The sequence below is a fragment of the Pseudopodoces humilis genome, chromosome 28 (genome assembly GCF_049639895.1).
Source record: "Pseudopodoces humilis isolate 2021_Gansu_Grassland_sample_001 chromosome 28, ASM4963989v1, whole genome shotgun sequence".
NCBI lineage: Eukaryota > Metazoa > Chordata > Aves > Passeriformes > Paridae > Pseudopodoces > Pseudopodoces humilis.
This window is the reverse complement of record NC_142227.1, coordinates 3728736-3750459: the sequence shown is the minus strand read 5'-3', so window position 1 is coordinate 3750459 and position 21724 is coordinate 3728736. Positions and strand designations below refer to the sequence as shown.

General features: G+C 56.2%; 1 protein-coding gene across 2 annotated transcripts in view; it reads left to right on the top strand.

Moving 5' to 3' along the window:
• The window catches only part of ADAMTS10 (ADAM metallopeptidase with thrombospondin type 1 motif 10), a 63310-nt gene that overhangs the window by 22246 nt on the left and 19340 nt on the right, over positions 1-21724 (top strand). For both annotated transcript variants that reach the window (XM_005531252.3, XM_088067736.1), the window contains 9 exons: positions 1599-1758; positions 3854-4071; positions 6015-6098; positions 6439-6584; positions 10938-10981; positions 12136-12241; positions 12360-12506; positions 14556-14697; positions 20243-20350. In XM_005531252.3, coding sequence (XP_005531309.2) covers positions 1599-1758; positions 3854-4071; positions 6015-6098; positions 6439-6584; positions 10938-10981; positions 12136-12241; positions 12360-12506; positions 14556-14697; positions 20243-20350 — 1155 coding nt within the window. The remainder of the gene's footprint in view (positions 1-1598; positions 1759-3853; positions 4072-6014; positions 6099-6438; positions 6585-10937; positions 10982-12135; positions 12242-12359; positions 12507-14555; positions 14698-20242; positions 20351-21724) is intronic.

Here is a 21724-nt window from a genome sequence, read left to right as displayed (position 1 = left end):
CTTCCCATCCTTCCCATCCATCACATCCATCACATCCTTCCCACCCATCACATCCATCACATCCTTCCCATCCTTCCCATCCTTCCCATCCATCACATCCATCACATCCTTCCCATCCATCACATCCATCACATCCTTCCCATCCATCACATCCTTCCCATCCTTCCCATCCATCACATCCTTCCCATCCTTCCCAGCCTTTCCATCCTTCCCATCTTTCCCAGCTGGCTCTGCTGGCACTCAGCTCCCCGCAGGAGCCCGGCCAGGGTAACCTCACAGTACCTCGCTTGTGTTTGAGGAGGTGGAGCCGAGCCAAGAGCAGCAGAGCCCGGGGCAGGAGGAAATCCCCCGGCACTCAGGGCTGGGGATTCACCGCTCACACACTGCCCCGATTGAGCTCCACACCGGGAGGGGACAGGGACAGCCCCACCTGTCCCCCCGGGGAGGCTCTCCCCACCCACACCCCCAGAGCAGCTGGGCCAGCTGGTTCTTCCATGGAGGGGCCTCGGGATGTTCCACAGGGACAGAATTCCTACTCCTCATCCTGGCAGAGGTGGCTCCTGTCCCTCGGGCACAGAGGGAGCTGGAAGAGCGCTGTCACATCTGAGGGACACCGCTGGTGGCAGGACAGGAATGACAGCTGGCAATTTTCACTCCTGGGCTTTTGGGATCGTGTTTGAGCCATGTCAGGCACATTTCTGTGCCTCGCTCGCTTGTTGGTGATGGGACACCACATTCCTTGGAGAAGCTCTGTGCCAGGAATTGTGATGGAGCTCCTGTTGGGCTCCCAGAAACTCGTGGTGCTGCTCAGACCTTTTGGGCAGAGGGAATGTTGCTGTGAGGGTGGAGAGGAGGGACCCTCAAGTGCGTGGTGGGTTTGGTGATCACCCCACTGGGATCTGCTCCTCCTGGCTGTCGCTGTCCCACAGGAGGATCCACTCAGACAGCAAAGCCTGAGACTCAGCCAAAGAATAACAAACTAAAACAAACAAGGGTGCAAACCCGAGATGATCTCACTGAATGGCCAATCCGAGGTGCACAAGGGGCTGGGATGCCCCATCCAGGCTCCAGAGAAGGGGTTTGGCTCTGCTGGTGGCCTCTGCTTAATCAGCCTTCAGATTTTAAACATTTGGGGAGTTTCCCAAAGCCTCTGGGTATTTACCCCTCTCTGCAGCCAGCCCCGAGTTCCCGGCTGCTGGGGATGGCCCTGAGCTGCTTGGGAAGGTTTTTTGGGGTGGCCAAGCTCAGAGCTGAGTGCTGCTGTGTCTGAAGGGGTTTTTGGGATCCCACAGGGATCCCACTGACACCGAGTGGGTGGAATAGGAAACAACTCATTCATAACTCAGCAAGGCAAGCTGTGATTTCCAGAGGACTTTAGTGAACACAGATGTCCCAAGGCATCCACCACCATCTGGCTGGCTTTCCTCTGCTCCGTGGGTTCCTGTAGTTCAGTGTTTGTGCAGGATTCCTCCACAGCTTTTGTCAGACCCCAGAAATTCGGGGATAATCAGCCAAAACCTCCCCACGAGCCACCATCAGAACGTCCCCCAGTTCTCAGAGCACCTCGGTCACTGCCTCCCCTCTGTTCCCTCCTGCAGCACGGGGTGATCGTGGCGGATGAGGAGGAATATTTCATCGAGCCCCTGAGCCCTGGAGCCAACGTCAGCACGGGGGGTGAGGGCAAGGGCAGCCCCCACGTCGTGTACAAGCGCTCGTCCCTGCAGTACCCTCACATGGACGCGGCCTGCGGAGTGCTGGGTAGGTGCCCCCGCCACCTCCTCCTCAATCCAGCCCCAAACAGGCTGGGAAAATCCTGCCACAACAGGTCCACTCTGCTCCACGTGGCAAAGAACCAAACTTATCTCCTGAATTTGGGATTTTTCTGTGTTTGCTTTTACCCATTTCTGGTGGCCTGGGCTTTGGGAAGCTCCCATCCTCTCCTCCTCACAGCAGGGCTTTAAAATCTGTAAACAGAGCTTGGAATAGAAGAGAAAAAAACACCTCTTGTTTTTCTTCAGAAGAATCCTCCCAGATTTGGCCAGTTTGCAGAGTATTGGGAAATCACAGCTCACGTGTGCTCAGCACAGCCTTGACCTCGGGGTTTGGTCACTGCAGGTCTGTCTGTGTTGGGATGAGTCTGCTGCTGATGGGGACCAGGTGGAAAAGGCCCTTGCAGGGTGGGATGTGGGGCCTGGCCCATCACAGGGGGCTCTGGGGGATGTTTAGGGAGAATGGTGACAGCACATCAACCCCATTTCTGCACCTTCTGACCTCCAAAAGGACCCACAATCATCTGCCCTGGCCTCTCCCCGTGTGCCCCTCTGGCCCTTGCCCTTCCTTCAGTCTGTCCCAGAGCTGGCTGGAATCCCTGCTCCTTGTGAACAGGCAGAGTTTCACCATCTACCCAAAATGTTTTAGGCCCAGAGGACGCCCCTCCCTCAGTTCAGAGAGGCTGAGGGGAGCTGCCGTCCCTGCAGGGTCTGGTGGCTTCTCCTGGATCAGTCTGTGGGAACAGAGCAGAGCTCTGACTGCTCCTGTTCGGGTGTCACATTGGGGTGTCCATCCACTGCCCCAGCAGTGACACTGGGCCAGAGGAGGAGTCTGTCACCTTCTCTGAGTGTCCCCAGACCCACCAGCATCTCTGGAGCCACCCTGTGCTCCCCTGGCCTCCGCCCAGCCCAGCTCCCCGAGGCACACGGGGTGAAGCTCCAGCAGCCTCCCCTCCTGCTGAGGCTTTGCCACATTCCCCAGCTTCCAGAAATAATTTAGCCCTCTCCTAATTGCTTCTTGGAAAGCAGAGATGTGCAGTGGGAGCCACAGGCCAAAGGGAGCTTGGAACAACCACAGTGCAATGGCCCCAGCAAGGCCACCCTGTCCCCCACCCTGTCCTGTCCTGCCCAGCACCCCTGAACACCCCCAGGAGCTCCCCTGGATCGCTGGAGGAGCCGGAGCTGGGAGCTTTTGGGGCTGCCTGGGGTCTGCCCACGTTCCCAGCCTCACTGGATGTGATGATCCAGCCTCAGAGCAGGGGAAAGGATCCAGCTGGGTCTGCTGGCAGGGCAGGAGCAGGGCTGGAGTCTCCCAGTCACCTCCCCTGTCCTGTGGAGCTCTCCAGGCGGGGAATTTGGAGCTGCTGGGGACATCCCCAGGCTCGGGGTGCTCCAGCAGCACTTGAAGCAAAGTCCCACAAAGCTGCTGCTGCTGCTCAGGCTGCAGCCCTTCCTGTGCTGGAAAAGACAAGTCCTAAAGCCAGGTCCTGGCAGGAAGAGGAAAGAGGAAAGGGCCTGCAAGGGTTTCATTTTCAGGTTCTGGCTGTGTGGTCTCTAAAGCCACCCTGGGCAGAGGTGAGGGCAGGGCTGTGCAGCCGGGAGGGGTTTGGGGCTGTGCTGGGCTGGGCACAGATCTGCTGGCAGGAGGGGACAGGAGGGCAGGGGAGGTGCCAGCAGGGCTGGCAGGAGCTTGGGGACAGCTCTGGACTGCCTTTGGGACATTTTCTGGGTCCACACGTGGTGCACAAATCACAGAATCACAGAATGAAGTCGGTTGGAAAAGACTTTTAAGATTATCTAGTCCAACCTGTGACCTAACACCTCCTCATCCCCTAAACCCCGGCACTGAGAGCCACATCCAGGCTTCTTTTAAACACTTCCAGGACTCCACCACCTCCCTGGGCAGACGATTCCATTGCCCAACCACTCCGTGAGGAATTTTTTTCTGACATCTAGCCTGAACTTCCCCTGGTGCAGCTTAAGAGCTCCTCCACGGCCTTTCCTCCCCTCAAACCCCTCTCCTCACCCCTGTGAGCCGGGAGCTCCTGCCCCAGGGCATCAGAACCATCCCGTTCCCTCCTCAGACGAGAAGCCCTGGAAGGGGAGGCACTGGTGGCTGAGGACACTGAAACCCTCCCCTCTGAAGCCATCGGGCAACCACAGCCAGCGGGGGCAGCTGCCCCTCAAGAGGTCGGTGAGCACCGAGCGCTACGTGGAGACCCTGGTGGTGGCTGACAAGATGATGGTGGGCTACCACGGCCGCAGGGACATCGAGCAGTACATCCTGGCCATCATGAATATTGTAAGTGTTATACCCGCACCAGGACCCTGGCGGGCTGGGGGAAAACTCCTGCTCATCACCCCGAAAGTCCCTGTTGGGAAAAGGAGATTTTCCTGCACGAAGCGGGATGGGGATGCAGGGGGGGAATTGGAACCGCTCCAGGCTGGTGGTGGCTTCTCCTCAGGCTCGGAGCAAGGCTTTGGGGTCAAAAATCCTGCCAGGCTGCGGCTGCTGAGCAGTGGGACCCCAGAGCCTGGAGAGGTAAACTCTGGCCTGTCTGACCCCGGGCTGTGAGAACAAAAGCCTTTCTTTGAACAGCATCTCTCAGCTCAAATTAGCATTGCAAATGCGGCCAGGCAAGCTGAGAAACACATGGGAAAGCATAAGGACAGGGAGCTCTCACGCTTGGGGGCTGAGCAGGGAGAGAGAGGGGCTGTAGAAATCCCCCCGAGCTGTGGTTCTGGTTCGGGGCACTGCTGGCAGCAGGGTACCAGGCTGGATGCCCGAACAGCCTGAATTGGCCGCGCTGGATCCTCCTGTGAGGTGAGATGGGTTTGGAAGTTATCCATCAACCCTCTGAAAGGCCCTCTGTGACGGCTCTTTGTCCCGTCCTCCGCAGGATCGCTTCTCATGCTTTGCATTTCTAAAGCCGACGCCAGATTTTCAAACAATCCCGGTTCGAGCTGCTCCGAAACACCCGAAACACCCGCGGCACATTCCCGAGGGATCTGTGGCCTCCCTGATCCCGAGGGATCTGTGATCCTGAGGGATGCTGTGGCCTCCCGGATCCCGAGGGATGCTGTGGTCCTGAGGGATGCTGTGATCCTGAGGGATGCTGTGGTCCCGAGGGATGCTGTGGTCCCGAGGGATGCTGTGATCCTGAGGGATGCTGTGGTCCCGAGGGATGCTGTGATCCTGAGGGATGCTGTGATCCTGAGGGATGCTGTGATCCTGAGGGATGCTGTGATCCTGAGGGATGCTGTGATCCTGAGGGATGCTGTGATCCTGAGGGATGCTGTGATACTGAGGGATGCTGTGGTCCCGAGGGATGCTGTGATCCTGAGGGATGCTGTGATCCTGAGGGATGCTGTGATCCTGAGGGATGCTGTGGTCCTGAGGGATGCTGTGATCCTGAGGGATGCTGTGATCCTGAGGGATGCTGTGGTCCCGAGGGATGCTGTGGTCCCGAGGGATGCTGTGATCCTGAGGGATGCTGTGGTCCCGAGGGATGCTGTGATCCTGAGGGATGCTGTGGTCCCGAGGGATGCTGTGATCCTGAGGGATGCTGTGATCCTGAGGGATGCTGTGATCCTGAGGGATGCTGTGGTCCTGAGGGATGCTGTGATCCTGAGGGATGCTGTGATCCTGAGGGATGCTGTGATCCTGAGGGATGCTGTGATACTGAGGGATGCTGTGGTCCCGAGGGATGCTGTGGTCCCGAGGGATGCTGTGATCCTGAGGGATGCTGTGATCCTGAGGGATGCTGTGATCCCGAGGGATGCTGTGATCCTGAGGGATGCTGTGGTCCCGAGGGATGCTGTGATCCTGAGGGATGCTGTGGTCCCGAGGGATGCTGTGATCCTGAGGGATGCTGTGGTCCCGAGGGATGCTGTGATCCCGAGGGATGCTGTGGTCCCGAGGGATGCTGTGGCCTCCCCTCAGCAAATCTCCATCCCCGGGGCTGCACAAAATGCCAGGAGTGGGGGCTGCCCCGCCTGGGCTCAGGGCAAGGAGCAGCTGCTGCGGGATTTTGGCTTCACTGCCCTGAGACAGCGAGCTCTGACCGTGGATTAGGGGATTCTGCTACTCAAGTGGAGGTGTGGAGTCCCATTCCCATCCCTGCTTCCCAAAAATGTTGTTTTCAGAGCCCAGCCCCGATTCCCTGCAGTGCCCAGCCCTGCCCAGCTCCCCCAGCCACAGAGCTCATTTTTAAGACTCCTCTTTTCTTGTTTCTTGGAGGTCAGGTTGCCAAACTTTTCCAGGACTCGAGTCTGGGCAATATTGTCAATATCCTGGTGACCCGGCTGATCCTGCTCACCGAGGATCAGGTAAGCTGGGCTTTGCTGAGCCTGTCCTGTGTCTGCACTTCCCTTCAGGAGCTGTGTCCTCCCTGGATGTCACTCCCAGAAATCCCCCCTGCTCTGCATCCTCCCAATGCCCCCTGAAGGACTGGGCTGAGGAGACCTCTGGGAATCTGATCTTGTCCATGATAAGGTGACTTTAGGGAGCTTTAGTTCTCATAAAGTCCCACTTTTCTTGCTTTCCCACGGCCTCCATGAGGAATTGGGGTTGTCTGGAGCGGTGTCAGTGCTCTGCTGGCACAGAATGGGCAGCACCTTCCCACCAGAGCCTTCCTGGGAACACACTCTCCTATTGCTTCCATTCCAGCCCACGCTGGAGATCAACCACCACGCTGGGAAATCCCTGGACAGCTTCTGCAAGTGGCAGAAATCCATCGTGAACAGGAACGGCAACGGGAACGCCATCCCGGAGAACGGCATCGCCAACCACGACACCGCCGTGCTGATCACCAGGTGAGCTCTGGCCCCTGCGGGGTGGCAGCTGTGCCCAGCCTCTGTCCCCAGGCTCATCCAAGGCTTCCTGACTCTCAGTGGATGCAGATTATTGCAGTTCAGATGATTGGCACCCTCCAGTTGTGTTTGTTGGCACTCTCCAGTCTTCCCTGGGTCTTTGCTGGGCTCTTGGAGCTCAGTTTGCAGCCACGGGGCGTTTCTGCCCCAAAGGGCAACGTTGGGCACATGTGGGAGCCCAGCCTGTAATCCTGGAGCTTCCTGCTGGGATGAAGAGCCCTGTCAGGCTCTGCTCTGAAAGGGGAAGAGGATTCCAGCAGGATCTCAGGACAGGACTGGCTCCAGCCAGCTCGGGATGTGGCTCAGCTCATTTTCTCCATGTTGGGATGAGCTCTCTCCTTGGAACACCCCTGTCCTGTCCCTGGGCTCCTGTCACAGCTGGGGAGGTCAGCAGAGGACCTGGATGCTGGCTCAGACCCCGAGACCTGTGTGAAGGGCTCTGAGCTGCCACATGCACAACAAAAAACCATCAGAACTGATGAGGCTCGAGCCTGGGGCAGCAGAGGTGTGGGAGGATGGATGGATGGATGGATGATGGATGGATGATGGATGATGGATGGATGGATGGATGGATGGATGATGGATGGATGGATGATGGATGGATGATGGATGGATGATGGATGGATGGATGGATGGATGGATGATGGATGGATGGATGGATGGATGGATGATGGATGGATGGATGATGGATGGATGGATGGATGGATGGATGGATGATGGATGGATGATGGATGGATGATGGATGGATGATGGATGGATGATGGATGGATGGATGATGGATGGATGATGGATGGATGATGGATGGATGGATGATGGATGGATGATGGATGGATGGATGGATGGATGATGGATGGATGGATGGATGGATGGATGATGGATGGATGATGGATGGATGGATGATGGATGGATGATGGATGGATGGATGGATGATGGATGGATGATGGATGGATGGATGATGGATGGATGGATGGATGGATGGATGATGGATGATGGATGGATGGATGGATGATGGATGGATGGATGGATGGATGGATGGATGGATGGATGGATGGATGGATGATGGATGGATGGATGGATGGATGGATGGATGATGGATGGATGGATGGATGATGGATGGATGATGGATGGATGGATGGATGATGGATGGATGATGGATGGATGGATGATGGATGGATGGATGATGGATGGACAGGGATGGATGATGGATGGATGGATGGATGGATGGATGGACAGGGATGGATGATGGATGGATGGATGGATGGATGGACAGGGATGGATGATGGATGGATGATGGATGGATGGATGGATGATGGATGGATGATGGATGGATGATGGATGGATGGATGGATGGATGGATGGATGGATGGATGGATGGATGGATGGATGGATGGATGGATGGATGGATGGATGGATGGATGGATGATGGATGGATGATGGATGGATGATGGATGGATGATGGATGGATGATGGATGGATGGATGGATGGATGATGGATGGATGGATGATTGATGGATGGATGGATGATGGATGGATGATGGATGGATGATGGATGGATGGATGATGGAGGACACAGAGAGGATGACAGGCACAGTGGAAGGAATGGCAGGCCACAGGATGCTGGAGGGATGGAGGGCACAGAGAGTGCTGAGCTCCCCACGTGCTGCTGGCTGTGTCCAGGATTGTCCCTCCAGTGCCCACAAACCCCTGCTTGTGCAGAGGCCAAACATCCTGGGAGAGGCCAAACCCAACATTATTTTGTGCCTTTGCCCCCTGTCCTGCAGAAGGAAGTCAGGAAATGAAAGCGCTGGAGAGCAGAGCCTCCAAGTGGGAGCTGTTTCCATTATCCATGTGCTGCTCTCCTGCTCCAGTTCCAGCAGGAGCCGGGGACATCCCATGGGCGAGATCCCTCAGAGGAGCGACAAAAGGACAGCTCAGCCCCAGGTTTTCCCACTCCCGAGGGGGCTGCAGCTCTTTCCTGCCCTCCCTCCACACGTGTGGGATGCAAACCCCGGCTCCGAGCTCTCCTCCTCCCTCCAGATGTTTGATCCAGCCCGGGGCCGCTCGCTGATCCTGGACAGCGCCCGGAGCATCCGGCCCCGAGAAATTCCCGGTGTCCCGATAAGATCTTGCTGAGCTCGGGGCTTTTTTCTCCTGCCGGGACGTGTCAGAGCAGAGCCTCCGAAGGCTTTAAAGGCATTCGCTCAAAACAAAGCAACAAATGTTTTGCACTCCTCGGTTTCCTGCCGAGAGGAGGGGAGAGCTTTGGGCACTGCAGGGAGTGCCAGGGGCCAAAGGGGCAGGAGCCGTCCCCGGGAATGTGTCGCACTTTAACCCCTCGTGTGCTGCCACTTCTCACCCCCACCTTCATCCCCGAGGGGTCAGTGGGGCGAGCGGTGCTGGAGGGTCCTGTCTGGTGTCCCCAAACCCACTCTGAGGTCACAGTCCTCAATCCTCACCCCATGGGTGTCCCCAAACCTGCTCTGAGGTCACAGTCCTCAATGCTCACCCCATGTGTGTCCCCAAATTTGCTCTGGGGTCACAATCCTCAATCCTCACCCCATGAGTGTCCCCAAACTCACTCTGGGGCTACAATCCTCAATGCTCACCCCATGGGTGTCCCCAAACCTGCTCTGGGGTCACAATCCTCACCCCATGGGTGTCCCCAAACCTGCTCTGGGGTCACAATCCTCAATCCTCACCCCATGGGTGTCCCACACCTGCTCTGAGGTCACAATCCTCACCCCATGGGTGTCCCCAAACCCGCTATGGGGTCACAATCCTTGGTGCACCCCAACCTGGCTCTGGGGTGGCCCAGCCCGGCTGCCCCTGTCCCCCAGCTGACCCCACCATTCCCAGCTCTCAGCCTGGCCCCTCTCAGCCCAGATTTGCAAACCCCAAATGTTATCCCTGAAGGGAAATGAGAATATTCCCTCTCTAACCCAAACTGGTCTCATTTGGAGCTGCCACCTCTCCCCACTTTGAGGATGCTGCGTTTCCATCTGGAGGAGGTTTTTGCTCTCCTTGTTTCACCTTTCCTTGTACCCAGCGTGCAAACAGTGGATTCCTTCATGCAATGGCTGGAAGTCAAGGCCAGGAACAGAGGGAAGAGTCACCTTGAATCAACCCAGATTGAATTTGTTTGGAAAATTCTCAGTAAAGAACTGAACTGAAAAAAAAAAATAGATTAAAAAAAAAAAATCACTGGAGCGTTTTCATGAAGCCACAGTGGGGTTTGAAATGGAACATGTTTTCAAACTGAAATGTTTTCTTTATCTTTGTTTTGTTTTTAATCAGAATTTCATATGCCCCATCCCTGGCTGTGTCCAAGGCCAGGCTGGATGGGGCTTGGAACACCCTGGGACGGTGGAAGGAATAGCAGGGGGTGGAATGAGATGATTTTTAGTCTTTTCCAACCCAAACCATGCTGGATTCTGTGTTTCTCTGTTTGATTGATACAATTTCCTGCAAGAGGCCTGAGCTTACAGAGCTTGGCCCTGTCCTCTTCCCCCTGTGCCCGGTGCCTCCCGGGAGTGCTGGGGAGCAGAGCTGGACCCACCCAAACCCAAAGAACTCCAGCTCTGGAATAACCTTGTCCCTGCTGATTTATGGAATCATTGAGGTTGGAAAAGGCCTCCAAGATCATCAAGTCCAACCTTTGACCGAATCCCCTTGCCCACTAAACCACATCCTGAAGTGCCACATCTGCTCATGTTTTTAACGTCTCCAGGAGTGATGATTCCACCACTGCCCTGGGCACCTTGCTCCGATGCCTGATAATCCTTTCCATGAAGAAATTTTCCCTAAAATCTGATCTAAACCTCCCCTGGCCCAGCCTGAGGCCGTTCCCTCTCCTCCTGTCCCTGTTCCCTGGAAGCAGAGCCCGACCCCCCCGGCTGTCCCCTCCTGGCAGGGACTTATGCAGAGCCAGAAGGGCCCTCTGAGCCTCCTTTGCTCCAGACTGAGCCCCTTTCCAGCTCCCTCAGCCCCTCCTGGTGCTCCAGACCCTTCCCCAGCTCTGTTCCCTTCCCTCTCATGCTCTACCACCACATTCCATCAAAACCAAACCTCTGGCCTGGCTCAGCTCTGCCCCGCAGTGAAAGGACAGGAGATGTCATTAAAACCTGAGTGAATCTCAGCCTGGGCAAAGTGAGTGCTGTCCTCCCTTTCACCTCGGGTACTGTCCACGCCAGAAATGTTCCCTGGGCTGGTTTGGAGTGGTTTGGATGTGAACACACAGGTGAAATGACAACACCCAAAATCAGAAGCGTCCTTAACGCTGCCTTCTCTCCCTCGCAGGTACGACATCTGCATCTACAAGAACAAGCCCTGTGGCACCCTGGGTGAGTAGAATTCACCCCAGCAGCTCCCAGCAGCACACAGCACTTTGGGAATGTCATGAGGGTGGGCTGTGTCATCCCTTTTCCAGCTGTGCCATCCCTTCCCACCTGTGCCATCCTTTCCCACTGTGCCATCCCCTTTCCAGCTGTGCCATCCCCTTTTGAGCTGTGCCATCCTTTCCCACCTGTGTCATCCCCTTCCCAGTGAAGGTGAAGTCCTGCCCCAGCAGCAGCAGCAGGGCCAGGACCGGACCAGTGGTTTCCAGCCCCTCCTGCCTTCTGTGAACACAAAACCAGCAGCCCTGAGGTTGGCTGGGCTCAGAACTCTCCTCTGTTCCATCCCTGGGCCGGCTCCAGCCTGAGGATCCAGAACCACTCGCATTTAGGGCTTGTCCGTGGCCTGCTGGAGCATTCCTGGCTGAGCAGGGGGAAATTCAGCTGTTTTGTGATGGCTGTAAAGGGAGTTTTTATTGACACTGCGAGACCCAGCCGGACCCTGCAGCCCTCTCTGGCTGCTGCTCCTCGTTTGTCTCACCCAGCTCTAGACTGAGCAGGCAGGGAGGGATTTCTGCCCCTCCCTGGTGGGAGCTGGTGCATCTCTGAGGAGCCTGGGAGGGAGGCTGGAGGTGCTGCGATGGCTCAAATCGTTCCACTGGCACAGCCAGGCCCTGCCCTGGCCTGGGGCAGTGGCACAGTTTGTGCTGCTGGGGTGGGCAGGGGGAATTTGCTGTCAAAATTCAGGGGCAATTTCAGCATTATCCAGTCCTCCAGATGAGCCGTGCTGGGCTCCTGGGGAGCGCCAGGCAGAGCCAAGGCTGGATCCTGGCTTGCTCAGCTCTCCCTGGCCACGTTTGGATGCCCCAGAGCTGGTGCAGCCCATCAGAGATTCCCCCACCAGGGCTGTGCCAAGGTCTGCTCCCCTTTGCACCATTTGGATACGAAATTCAGAGGATTTTGATCCTTTCTTAGCATTTCTGAGCCTGTCAGTGTTAATTTACCATCAGTGCTGAGTGGCCATGCCCCGTAAGAGCCACGAGCCCACCCCAAAGCCCAGTGGTGAGAAGGACCTGGCTGTGTTACTGAAGCACCTCAGGCAGTCCCCAGACACCCCCACGTCCTCTCAGCCACCCTGTGTGACAGCTGTGTCCCCTCTCCAGGCCTGGCCCCCGTGGGTGGGATGTGCGAGCGGGAGCGGAGCTGCAGCATCAACGAGGACATCGGGCTGGCCACGGCCTTCACCATCGCCCACGAGATCGGCCACACGTGAGTGCGGCACCCCTGGTGCTCCTGCTGCCTCCTTCAGCGGCTGGAATCCCTTCCCTGGACGCTCCAGGTGTGCCAGAGCCCGGCTGATCCCGCTCTGTGCCGTGGGGGTTCCCAGGTTCGGCATGAACCACGACGGGGTCGGCAACAGCTGCGGCTCGCGGGGGCAGGAGACGGCCAAGCTGATGGCTGCTCACATCACCATGAAAACCAACCCGTTCGTGTGGTCCACCTGCAGCAGGGATTACATCACCAGCTTCCTGGAGTAAGGAACACACCCCCTCCCTGCCCTTCTTCCAGACTCCCCCAGTTTCTTGTGAGGAGGGGGGAAAGCCAAAGCAAAGCCCCCAAATCCCCCAGCACCTCCTGTCTTGTCTCCCAGCACCTCATCCTGTCCCCAGAGTCACATTCTATCCTTCCTTTAGCCCTTCCCCGTGGTTTTCCTGCCTGTTGAACGTCTAAACCCATTTATATTGTGGCTGGGGGAGCTTTATTTGGGTTCCCCACGTCCAGGAACATCACAAATAGATCAGTTCCCGCTGGGGGAATTTGGCTGGTTCTGAAGTCCAGCCAGGAACTGCAGAGAAGGGTTGGTGTGGTGGGGAAGGAGGGTCTGGGACAGGATTGGGTCTGTGTGGTGCAGACACTTTCTCCAGGCAGTGAGGACGAGTTTTCAGAGTGAATGAGCAAAGCAGGGCAAAGAATTTGCTTTTCTTTCCTTTAAAAAAGCACCTTTAGGATTCAGGAGAAGGGACAAGACAAGGGGGCGTGGATGCAAACTAAAAGAGAGCAGTTTGGATTGGATATTAGGAGGAATTTCTTTGTTGTGAGGGTGGGCAGGCCCTGGCACAGGGTGCCCAGAGCAGCTGTGGCTGCCCCTGGATCCCTGGCAGTGCCCAAGGCCAGGCTGGACGGGGCTTGGAGCAGCCTGGGATGGTGGGAGGTGTCCCTGCCATGGCAGGGGGTGGAATGAGACAAGTTTTAAGGTCCCTCCCACCCCAAACCATGCTTCAGGCTCCTAAATCCCAGAGTTTCGAGGCTGTCACCATGCCAGAGTCAAGCCCTTGTGCAGGGTTCAGGCAGCCCCCGGGTTTCTATCCCAAAGGAATCAGTTGGGATCCATTTTTCTGGGGTTTCTGTAGGACAGCAGCACTTGCTGAAGGAAGGAGTGGGCAGGGCTGGAGGGCAGACTGGGAGCAGCACAAGCGTGGGGTCAGTGTGGGGGGAAGCCCCCAGGGAGTCTGGAGAGCAGAGCTCAGCTCCTGGAACGCAGCGAGAGGAGCAGCCAGGCTCTCCCCGAGGGGTTCCCTCTGTCCTGCCAGGCCTGGCCAAACCTCGTGGCTCAGCAGCAAATCCCACACCTGGCAGCTGTGGCTGGGCCTGTCCCCCACGCTGGTGACCTCGTGCAGGCAGCGAGGCTCGTGCCACAGCCCGGCTGCCTCGGCCTCTGCTGACCCCGAGCTCCTGGCAGGTTTGGAGGAGGATGGAGAGTTCATCCCCACTCCTCGTGCTCCGTGCTGGCCATGCCAGAGCCTCCAGTGGGACATGGAGTGTGCAGGGTTTGGGGCTGGGGGTGATGACAGCAGCCTTGATTTAGGGAGAGCTCAGAGAGCAGCCAGGAAAGGGGAGGGAAAGGCGTTTCTGGCTGAATTTGGATGCTCCTATGAAGCTCTGGCAAGCAGGAGCTTGGGCTTGGAGAGGGGGGCTCTGGTTGCTTTCAGCTGAGGTTTCATAGCTGGGAGGGGGAGCAGCCCCTCTGCCCACCTGAGGGTTCTGAGCACATCTTCCTCCACTCTGCCACGGGGACAGCCGCTGGCAACAGCCTGCAGAACGGCTGGAGCTGTGCCAGGGCTTGGGATGGATCTCAGGGCAAGGTTCTTCCCCCCGAGGGTGCTGGCACTGCCCAGGCTCCCCAGGGAATGGGCCCGGCCCCAAGGCTGCCAGAGCTCCAGGAGCGTTTGGACAGCGCTCTCAGGGATGCTCAGGGTGGGCTTGTTGGGGGGTCTGGGCAGGGCCAGGGGCTGCACTGATCATCCCTGGGGGATCCAGCTCAGGATATTGCAGGATTCTATGAACCCTCATCAACACTTGCAGAGCTCCCTTGGATCCAGGATGTGTTTCCCAGCCCGGGGCACACAGCTGGAAGGATTTCAGAGCATTTGCTCTTGCTCAGAGCAGACCCAGATCCGTCCCCTCAAGGCAGCCAAGCTCAGCTCCAGCAGAGCCGGGAGTGACAGCTACTGATCCCCCACCTCAAGTGCTCTCTCTGCTCCCTCAGTCTTTCTGAGCTCTGATTCTCCCTGTCTGGTTCCAGCTCCGGGATGGGATTGTGCCTGAACAACGCTCCTCCCAAGCAGGATTTCATCTACCCCACAGTGGCCCCGGGCCAGGCCTACGATGCCGACGAGCAGTGCCGCTTCCAGTACGGAGTCAAATCCCGCCAGTGTAAATACGGGGTAGAGAGCCTTCCTGCTTTACTATCGGTTCCCAGGGCCGGGGGAGGGAGGATGGGGGGAAGGAAAGGTCCATGGGGCTGTCCCTGCTGCTCACATCACAGTCCTGCTCCAAAGCAGGGGCACTGCTGAGCTCCCGGTGGGCTCCGTGCTGTGCTCCCCTGGGACAGCACACGGGAGGGGTTGTCCTGTCCATAAATGCTGCTCCCAGCTCAGTTTGGGTCAGATTAACCCCATGGAAAAAGGGGATTTCTTGCCTCTTCCTTGGCTGCTGGTCCCCCTCATCCAGGTTCCCCTCTCTTTGTGCAAGGATGTGTTTTCCATAATCCTTACCTGAATTCATTGTGCTGCTCATACAAACTCAGGAAGGGAAAAGTCTCTGTCCCAGGTGGGGTGAGGGATGTGCTGAAGGTTGCTGCCCACCCAACCCCGTCCCTGCCACCTCACTGCCATCCCCTGGTTCTGAACCCAGGAAAACACTGAAAAAGGAAAGGCTGCTCCAGGAGAAAAGAGTTTTCCTGGATCTGAGCCTGGCACTTTGCTGTTGCCCTGAACATTGCCAAGGGTCTGCTGGGGGAACATCTGCATGGAGGGGCTGCTTGGAGCTCCTGAAAGCATCCACGCTCTTCCAGGGGAACGGAGGAGGCAGCAGTGGGATGCACTGGCAGCAGGGGCACACCTCTCCATGGACAGGGATTGGAAGGGGCTGCCCAGGGAGCCATCCCTGGACCTGTCCAAGGAGCGCCTGGATGTGGCACTCTGGGCTGGCTGAAAATTCGGGGGTCAGTCAAAAGTGGCACTGAGTGATCTCAGAGGTCTTTTCCAGCTCCAGTCCGTGCCCTGGGAAGCTGTGAAGGAGCAAACACGTGAGCTCAGGGCTCAGTTTCTCTGTCTCTGTGCAAAGCCCAGCCCAGCTGTGCCGTGGGAGTGCCCCAGTGTGAGCCAGGCTGTCACCACCCAGCTCCTGGTGGTGCCACCAGCTCATCCTGGTGAGAAGAGGGCAAAGTTGGTGCCTTGAACAGGGCCCAGGGGCTCAGACTTGGGGCAGGTGCAGCAGGAGCAGTCTGACTCCAAAGAATGTGCTCCTGGTGTCCCATGTCACCCACTGGGGTCTGTGCCCCTGCTCAGCTGAGCCAGAGGCAGGGAATGGGAGCTTTCCCATCTCCCAGTTCATCTTCAGCCCAGGCAGACACTCCTGTTCATATCCAAGGGTCACAAAAGATGTCCCTGGGTGACCCCTCCAGCCTTGCCGTGGTTTGGGAGAAACCCAAAGGGTGCCAGGGCTCGGCTGTGTGCAGGAAAACCTGGGTGGGCAATGTGTGAGCCCTGTGTCCCTGGAAACAAACTCCAGAGCATCCCTTCCTCCAGGCCAGGAGAGGGAGTGACTGATGGGTGTAATGAGGATGGAGAAGGTCCCAGGCCAGGTTGGACCAGCTTTGGAGCAGCCTCGTCTGGTGGAGGTGTCCAGGGTTGGAACAAGGTGATCTTTAAGGTCCCTTCCAACCCAAACCAACCCGTGATTCTCTGATTGAAGCTGGGAAGTCGCCAGGAAGGTGACAGGGAGAAGGGGCTCCTGCTTCCCAGGAAGGACCCAGCCAGGTCACCCTGGCTCTGCCAGGGCATCACAGAGGGGTGGATGCCCGAAGATGGGAAAGACTCTCTCCTTCCCCCAGGGGATGGGAGCCAAATTCCCTTTGCAGCTGCCATGCACAGCCCCTGGGGAGCCTCCCGGCCTTCCCTGTGCCAGCTCTCCCTGGGGCACAGCTCTCCCAGCCCCGGGGGCTGCAGGAGATCAGAGCAATCCCCAGCTCATCCCTTCACCCTCCCGCCACTGAGGATTCCCAGCCGCCGAGTCAGCCACAACTGGGGGATCCTCGCTGCTCTGGGGGCAGGAATGAGGGGATGGATCCAGCCCAGGGGGTGAGGAATGCGGGGATGGAAGGCTGGATCCAGCCCAGGGGATGAGGAATTCAGGGATGGAAGGCTGGATCCAGCCCGGGGGGTGAGGAATTCAGGGATGGAAGGCTGGATCCAGCCCAGGGGATGAGGAATTTGGGGATGGAAGGCTGGATCCAGCCCAGGGGATGAGGAATTTGGGGATGGAAGGCTGGATCCAGCCCGGGCTGCCACCTCACTGGGTCCAGCAGCCAGAGCTGTGCCCGCTGTGCCGCTGCTCCCCCGGGGCAGGAGGAGGCTGATGGTCCCTGTGCCAGGCAGGAACGGGAGCCAGAGTGTGCCCGGGGCCAGGAATGCCCAGGATGTCCTGGCTCGTGTCAGGAATGGTGTGGCCAGCAGGACCAGCAGGGCAGGGACTGTCCCCTGTGCTGGCACTGCTGAGGCATCTCAAATCCTGGGAGCCGTTCTGGGACCCTCCTGACAAGAAGGACCTTGAGGGGCTGGAGCGTGTCCAGAGCAGGGAACAGAGCTGGGGAAGGGTCTGGAGCAGCAGGAGGGGCTGAGGGAGCTGGGAAAGGGGAGAAAAGGAGGCTCAGGGGGCCCTTGTGGCTCTGCACAATTCCCTGCCAGGAGGGGACAGCCGGGGGGCTCAGTCTTGTCCGAGGTGACAAATGACAGGACACGAGGAAATGGCCTCGAGGTGCTCCAGGGTGGGTTTAGATTGGATATTAGGAATTTTTTTTTCACTGAGAGGGTATTAAGGCATTGGAAGGTGCTGCCCAGGGCATTGGTGGAGGCCCCATCCCTGGAAGCGTCCAAAAACGCGTGGACATGGTTTAGTGGTGGGCCTGGCAGTGCTGGGTTGATGGTTGCACTTGATCTTAGAGGGCTTTTCCAAGCTGAATTCCATGATTCCATGGCACAGGCACAGGCAGCAGGTGTGGCAGCTCAGGCTCTTCTCCCCATCTCAGGACAGGTTCTGTCACTGACACTGAACCTGGTTAACATTTTGGATAACCTCAGTCATGGCAAGCTGCTCCTGAAAAACAGCGAGATTTCCGTGGGTTGTTTCAGTAGGAGCAGGAGCAGGATGGGGATGAGGCAGGAAAGTCAGGAAATGAGATTTTAGGGGTCACTTTGCAGTTCACAGGTGATTGAGTGCCACAGGAGATGGGAAGGGCCTGGACTTTCTGATTTCACTTTTGGGTGGGTCCTGAGACAGCCAAGGGAAGATTTTTGTTTGCTGGAGCTCTGAGAAGTCAGGATGGGCTGAAGCTCAGGATCTGTGGCCCAGGAAAACTCCTGGAAAGAGGTCTGGAGTCACCCAGTGGACACAACTGCACTGAGCAGACACTGAGAGGTGCCCAGTTCTGTAAGGGCTGTTTTGGGATCTGGCATTATTTTATTATATTTATTGTATTTATTATATTTATTATATTTATTATATTTATTATATTTATTATATTTATTATATTTATTATTTTATTATATTTATTGTATTTATTATATTTATTATATTTATTATATTTATTATTGTTATTATTTATTATATTTATTGTATTTATTATATTTGTTATATTTGTTATATTTATTATATTTATTATATTTAATATATTTATTATATTTATTGTGTTTAATATATTTATTCTATTTATTGTATTTAATATACTTAACATATTATATTTTGTATTTTTATACATTATATATCTATTATTATATTATAATATTTATTATATTATAGCTCTAAAAATTCCAAAGGAATCTTTGGGATTCTTAGGCTGGCTGGTGATGGCCAGGAGCCTGGTGTGTCACCGTGAGCAGGGACATTCCAGCTGTGCCCTGGATGCTCACAGGGAGCCCCAGAGGCAGCTCTGGATCCACCTGGCTTTGGGATGCTCGTGGCAGGAGCCAGGAATGGGCTCAGCCTGATGCAGAACTGGGAACATCCCTGGGAAGAGGGGTGAGGACAAGGACAGTGGGATTGGCTCAGGTGTCACCGAGGTGCCCAAGGAGAGGTGACAAGGGAACCTCCAGGGAGCCCCAGAGGTGCTTAGGCTGAGCCCAGGGAATCCCAGTATTTAGGCTGAGCTCAGGGAATCCCAGTATTTAGGCTGAGCTCAGGGAATCCCAGTATTTAGGCTGAGCTCAGGGAATCCCAGTATTTAGGCTGAGCTCAGGGAATGCCAGTGCTTAGGCTGAGCCCAGGGAATCCCAGTGCTTAGGCTGAGCCCAGGGAATCCCAGTATTTAGGCTGAGCCCAGGGAATCCCAGTATTTAGGCTGAGCCCGGGGAATGCCAGTGTTTAGGCTGAGCTCAGGGAATCCCAGTATTTAGGCTGAGCCCAGGGAATCCCAGTGTTTAGGCTGAGCTCAGGGAATCCCAGTATTTAGGCTGAGCTCAGGGAATCCCAGTGTTTAGGCTGAGCCCAGGGAATGCCAGTGTTTAGGCTGAGCTCAGGGAATCCCAGTGTTTAGGCTGAGCCCAGGGAATGCCAGTGTTTAGGCTGAGCCCAGGGAATCCCAGTATTTAGGCTGAGCCCAGGGAATCCCAGTATTTAGGCTGAGCCCAGGGAATCCCAGTGCTTAGGCTGAGCCCAGGGAATGCCAGTGCTTAGGCTGAGCCCAGGGAATCCCAGTATTTAGGCTGAGCTCAGGGAATCCCAGTGCTTAGGCTGAGCTCAGGGAATCCCAGTATTTAGGCTGAGCTCAGGGAATCCCAGTATTTAGGCTGAGCCCAGGGAATCCCAGTATTTAGGCTGAGCCCAGGGAATCCCAATATTTAGGCTGAGCTCAGGGAATCCCAGTGCTTAGGCTGAGCTCAGGGAATCCCAGTATTTACGCTGAGCCCAGGAATGCCAGTATTTAGGCTGAGCCCAGGGAATGCCAGTGCTTAGGCTGAGCCCAGGGAATCCCAGTGTTTAGGCTGAGCCCAGGGAATCCCAGTGCTTAGGCTGAGCCCAGGGAATGCCAGTGTTTAGGCTGAGCCCAGGGAATGCCAGTGCTTAGGCTGAGCCCAGGGAATCCCAGTATTTAGGCTGAGCCCAGGGAATCCCAGTGTTTAGGCTGAGCTCAGGGAATCCCAGTGTTTAGGCTGAGCCCAGGGAATCCCAGTATTTAGGCTGAGCCCAGGGAATCCCAGTGTTTAGGCTGAGCCCAGGGAATGCCAGTGCTTAGGCTGAGCCCAGGGAATCCCAGTGCTTAGGCTGAGCCCAGGGAATGCCAGTGTTTAGGCTGAGCTCAGGGAATCCCAGTGCTTAGGCTGAGCCCAGGGAATGCCAGTATTTAGGCTGAGCCCAGGGAATCCCAGTGTTTAGGCTGAGCTCAGGGAATCCCAGTGTTTAGGCTGAGCCCAGGGAATCCCAGTATTTAGGCTGAGCCCAGGGAATCCCAGTGTTTAGGCTGAGCCCAGGGAATGCCAGTGCTTAGGCTGAGCCCAGAGGAGGGGGACAGCTCTCAGTGGTTTTGGGGTGAGTGCAGCTGGCAGGGTTTGAGCTGACGTTGTCCCCAACATGCTGAGGACACTCGGTGTCCCCTGTCCCACCCCCCTGGTGCCTCCAGGACCTGACGCTGCCCCTGGCACAGCAAATCCTGATCTGGGTTTTGTTTCTCTCTCCTGCCCACCCCTGTGTGCCCCCAAATCTCCCTCTCTGCAGGAAGTGTGCAGCGAGCTGTGGTGCCTGAGCAAGAGCAACCGCTGCATCACCAACAGCATCCCCGCGGCCGAGGGCACCATCTGCCAAACCAACACCATCGACAAGGGGGTAAGGCAGCCTGGGCACTGCAGGGAGGGCTTGGATCCCTTTCCCAGAAAAAAACGGGATTATTGTTCACTCTGGGGGTGTGGAGTCGATTTAGGAGCACCCAGCAGCCCGTCCAGCCCTGAGCCCGAGCCCAGAGGTGCCCTGGAGGGAGGACAGGATGGGCCAAAGAACCCAGAAATCACCCCAGAGTCCAGCTCTGAGCTCAGCTGGGCACTGCTGGAATAGGGAATGTGGAACAGGGAATGGGGAATAGGGAATGGGGAATAGGGAATGGGGAATGTGGAACGGGGAATAGGGAATAGGGAATAGGGAATGGGGAATAGGGAATGGGGAATAGGGAATAGGGAATGTGGAACAGGGAATGTGGAATGTGGAATAGGGAATAGGGAATGTGGAATAGGGAATGTGGAATGTGGAATAGGGAATAGGGAATGTGGAATAGGGAATGTGGAATAGGGAATGTGGAATAGGGAATGGGGAATAGGGAATGTGGAATGTGGAATAGGGAATGTGGAATGTGGAATAGGGAATGTGGAATAGGGAATGGGGAATAGGGAATGTGGAATAGGGAATGTGGAATGTGGAATAGGGAATGTGGAATATGGAATGTGGAATATGGAATGTGGAATATGGAATGGGAAATCCCTGCTCCAGTGAGATTCTTGGTGCCACCCCTGAGGCACAGCTGGTGACCTCAGGCAATGCCATGTCCTTAAATGAACCCCTCGTGCTCAGGTCTGCTGGGATCTGCTGGAATCTCCTGGCATCTCCTGGCTGAGGAAAGGGATGGTTTATTCCCAGTTTTCTCAGATTTTTGCTTTCAGAGGAACTTGGGGAAAACCAGCTATGATGAAACCTTGGGGTTTTTTACAGCTGGGAAGGGAGGGCAGGATTTTCCCTGCCCATGAATTTTGCCCTGATTGATCCCTGCTCCTCCTACACCCATTTTCCTGCTCAAAGAGTCTTTGCACACTGGGGAATGACAATGGAGAATCGGGGCTGGGACATTTCCCATTCCACTAGAAGAAAAGTAATTCCCAAGAAACATTCCAGACCCTTAGGAAGCTGGAGGAGCTGGTGTGCAGTGGGAGATGATGGCTCTGACAAATCTTTGCTCATTTTAGTTCTGCTGGGAATTGGGGCAGAGGGGAGCAGAGAGCACCCAGGGCTGCACATCCCTCCTGCCGCACACTCACACCAACTGTGGCACTTCTTTTCCCTCCTTCCATGGCTTTTCCCAGCTTTTCCCACTTTTAAATATCTCTTTTCCCCTCACTTTGTGACTGCTTTTTGACCAGGGTTCTTCAAAAGCCTTGAGGGAAGGGAGGTGAAGCAATCACAGCCCCCAGGATTTATGGGAGCTGCTCTCTGTGA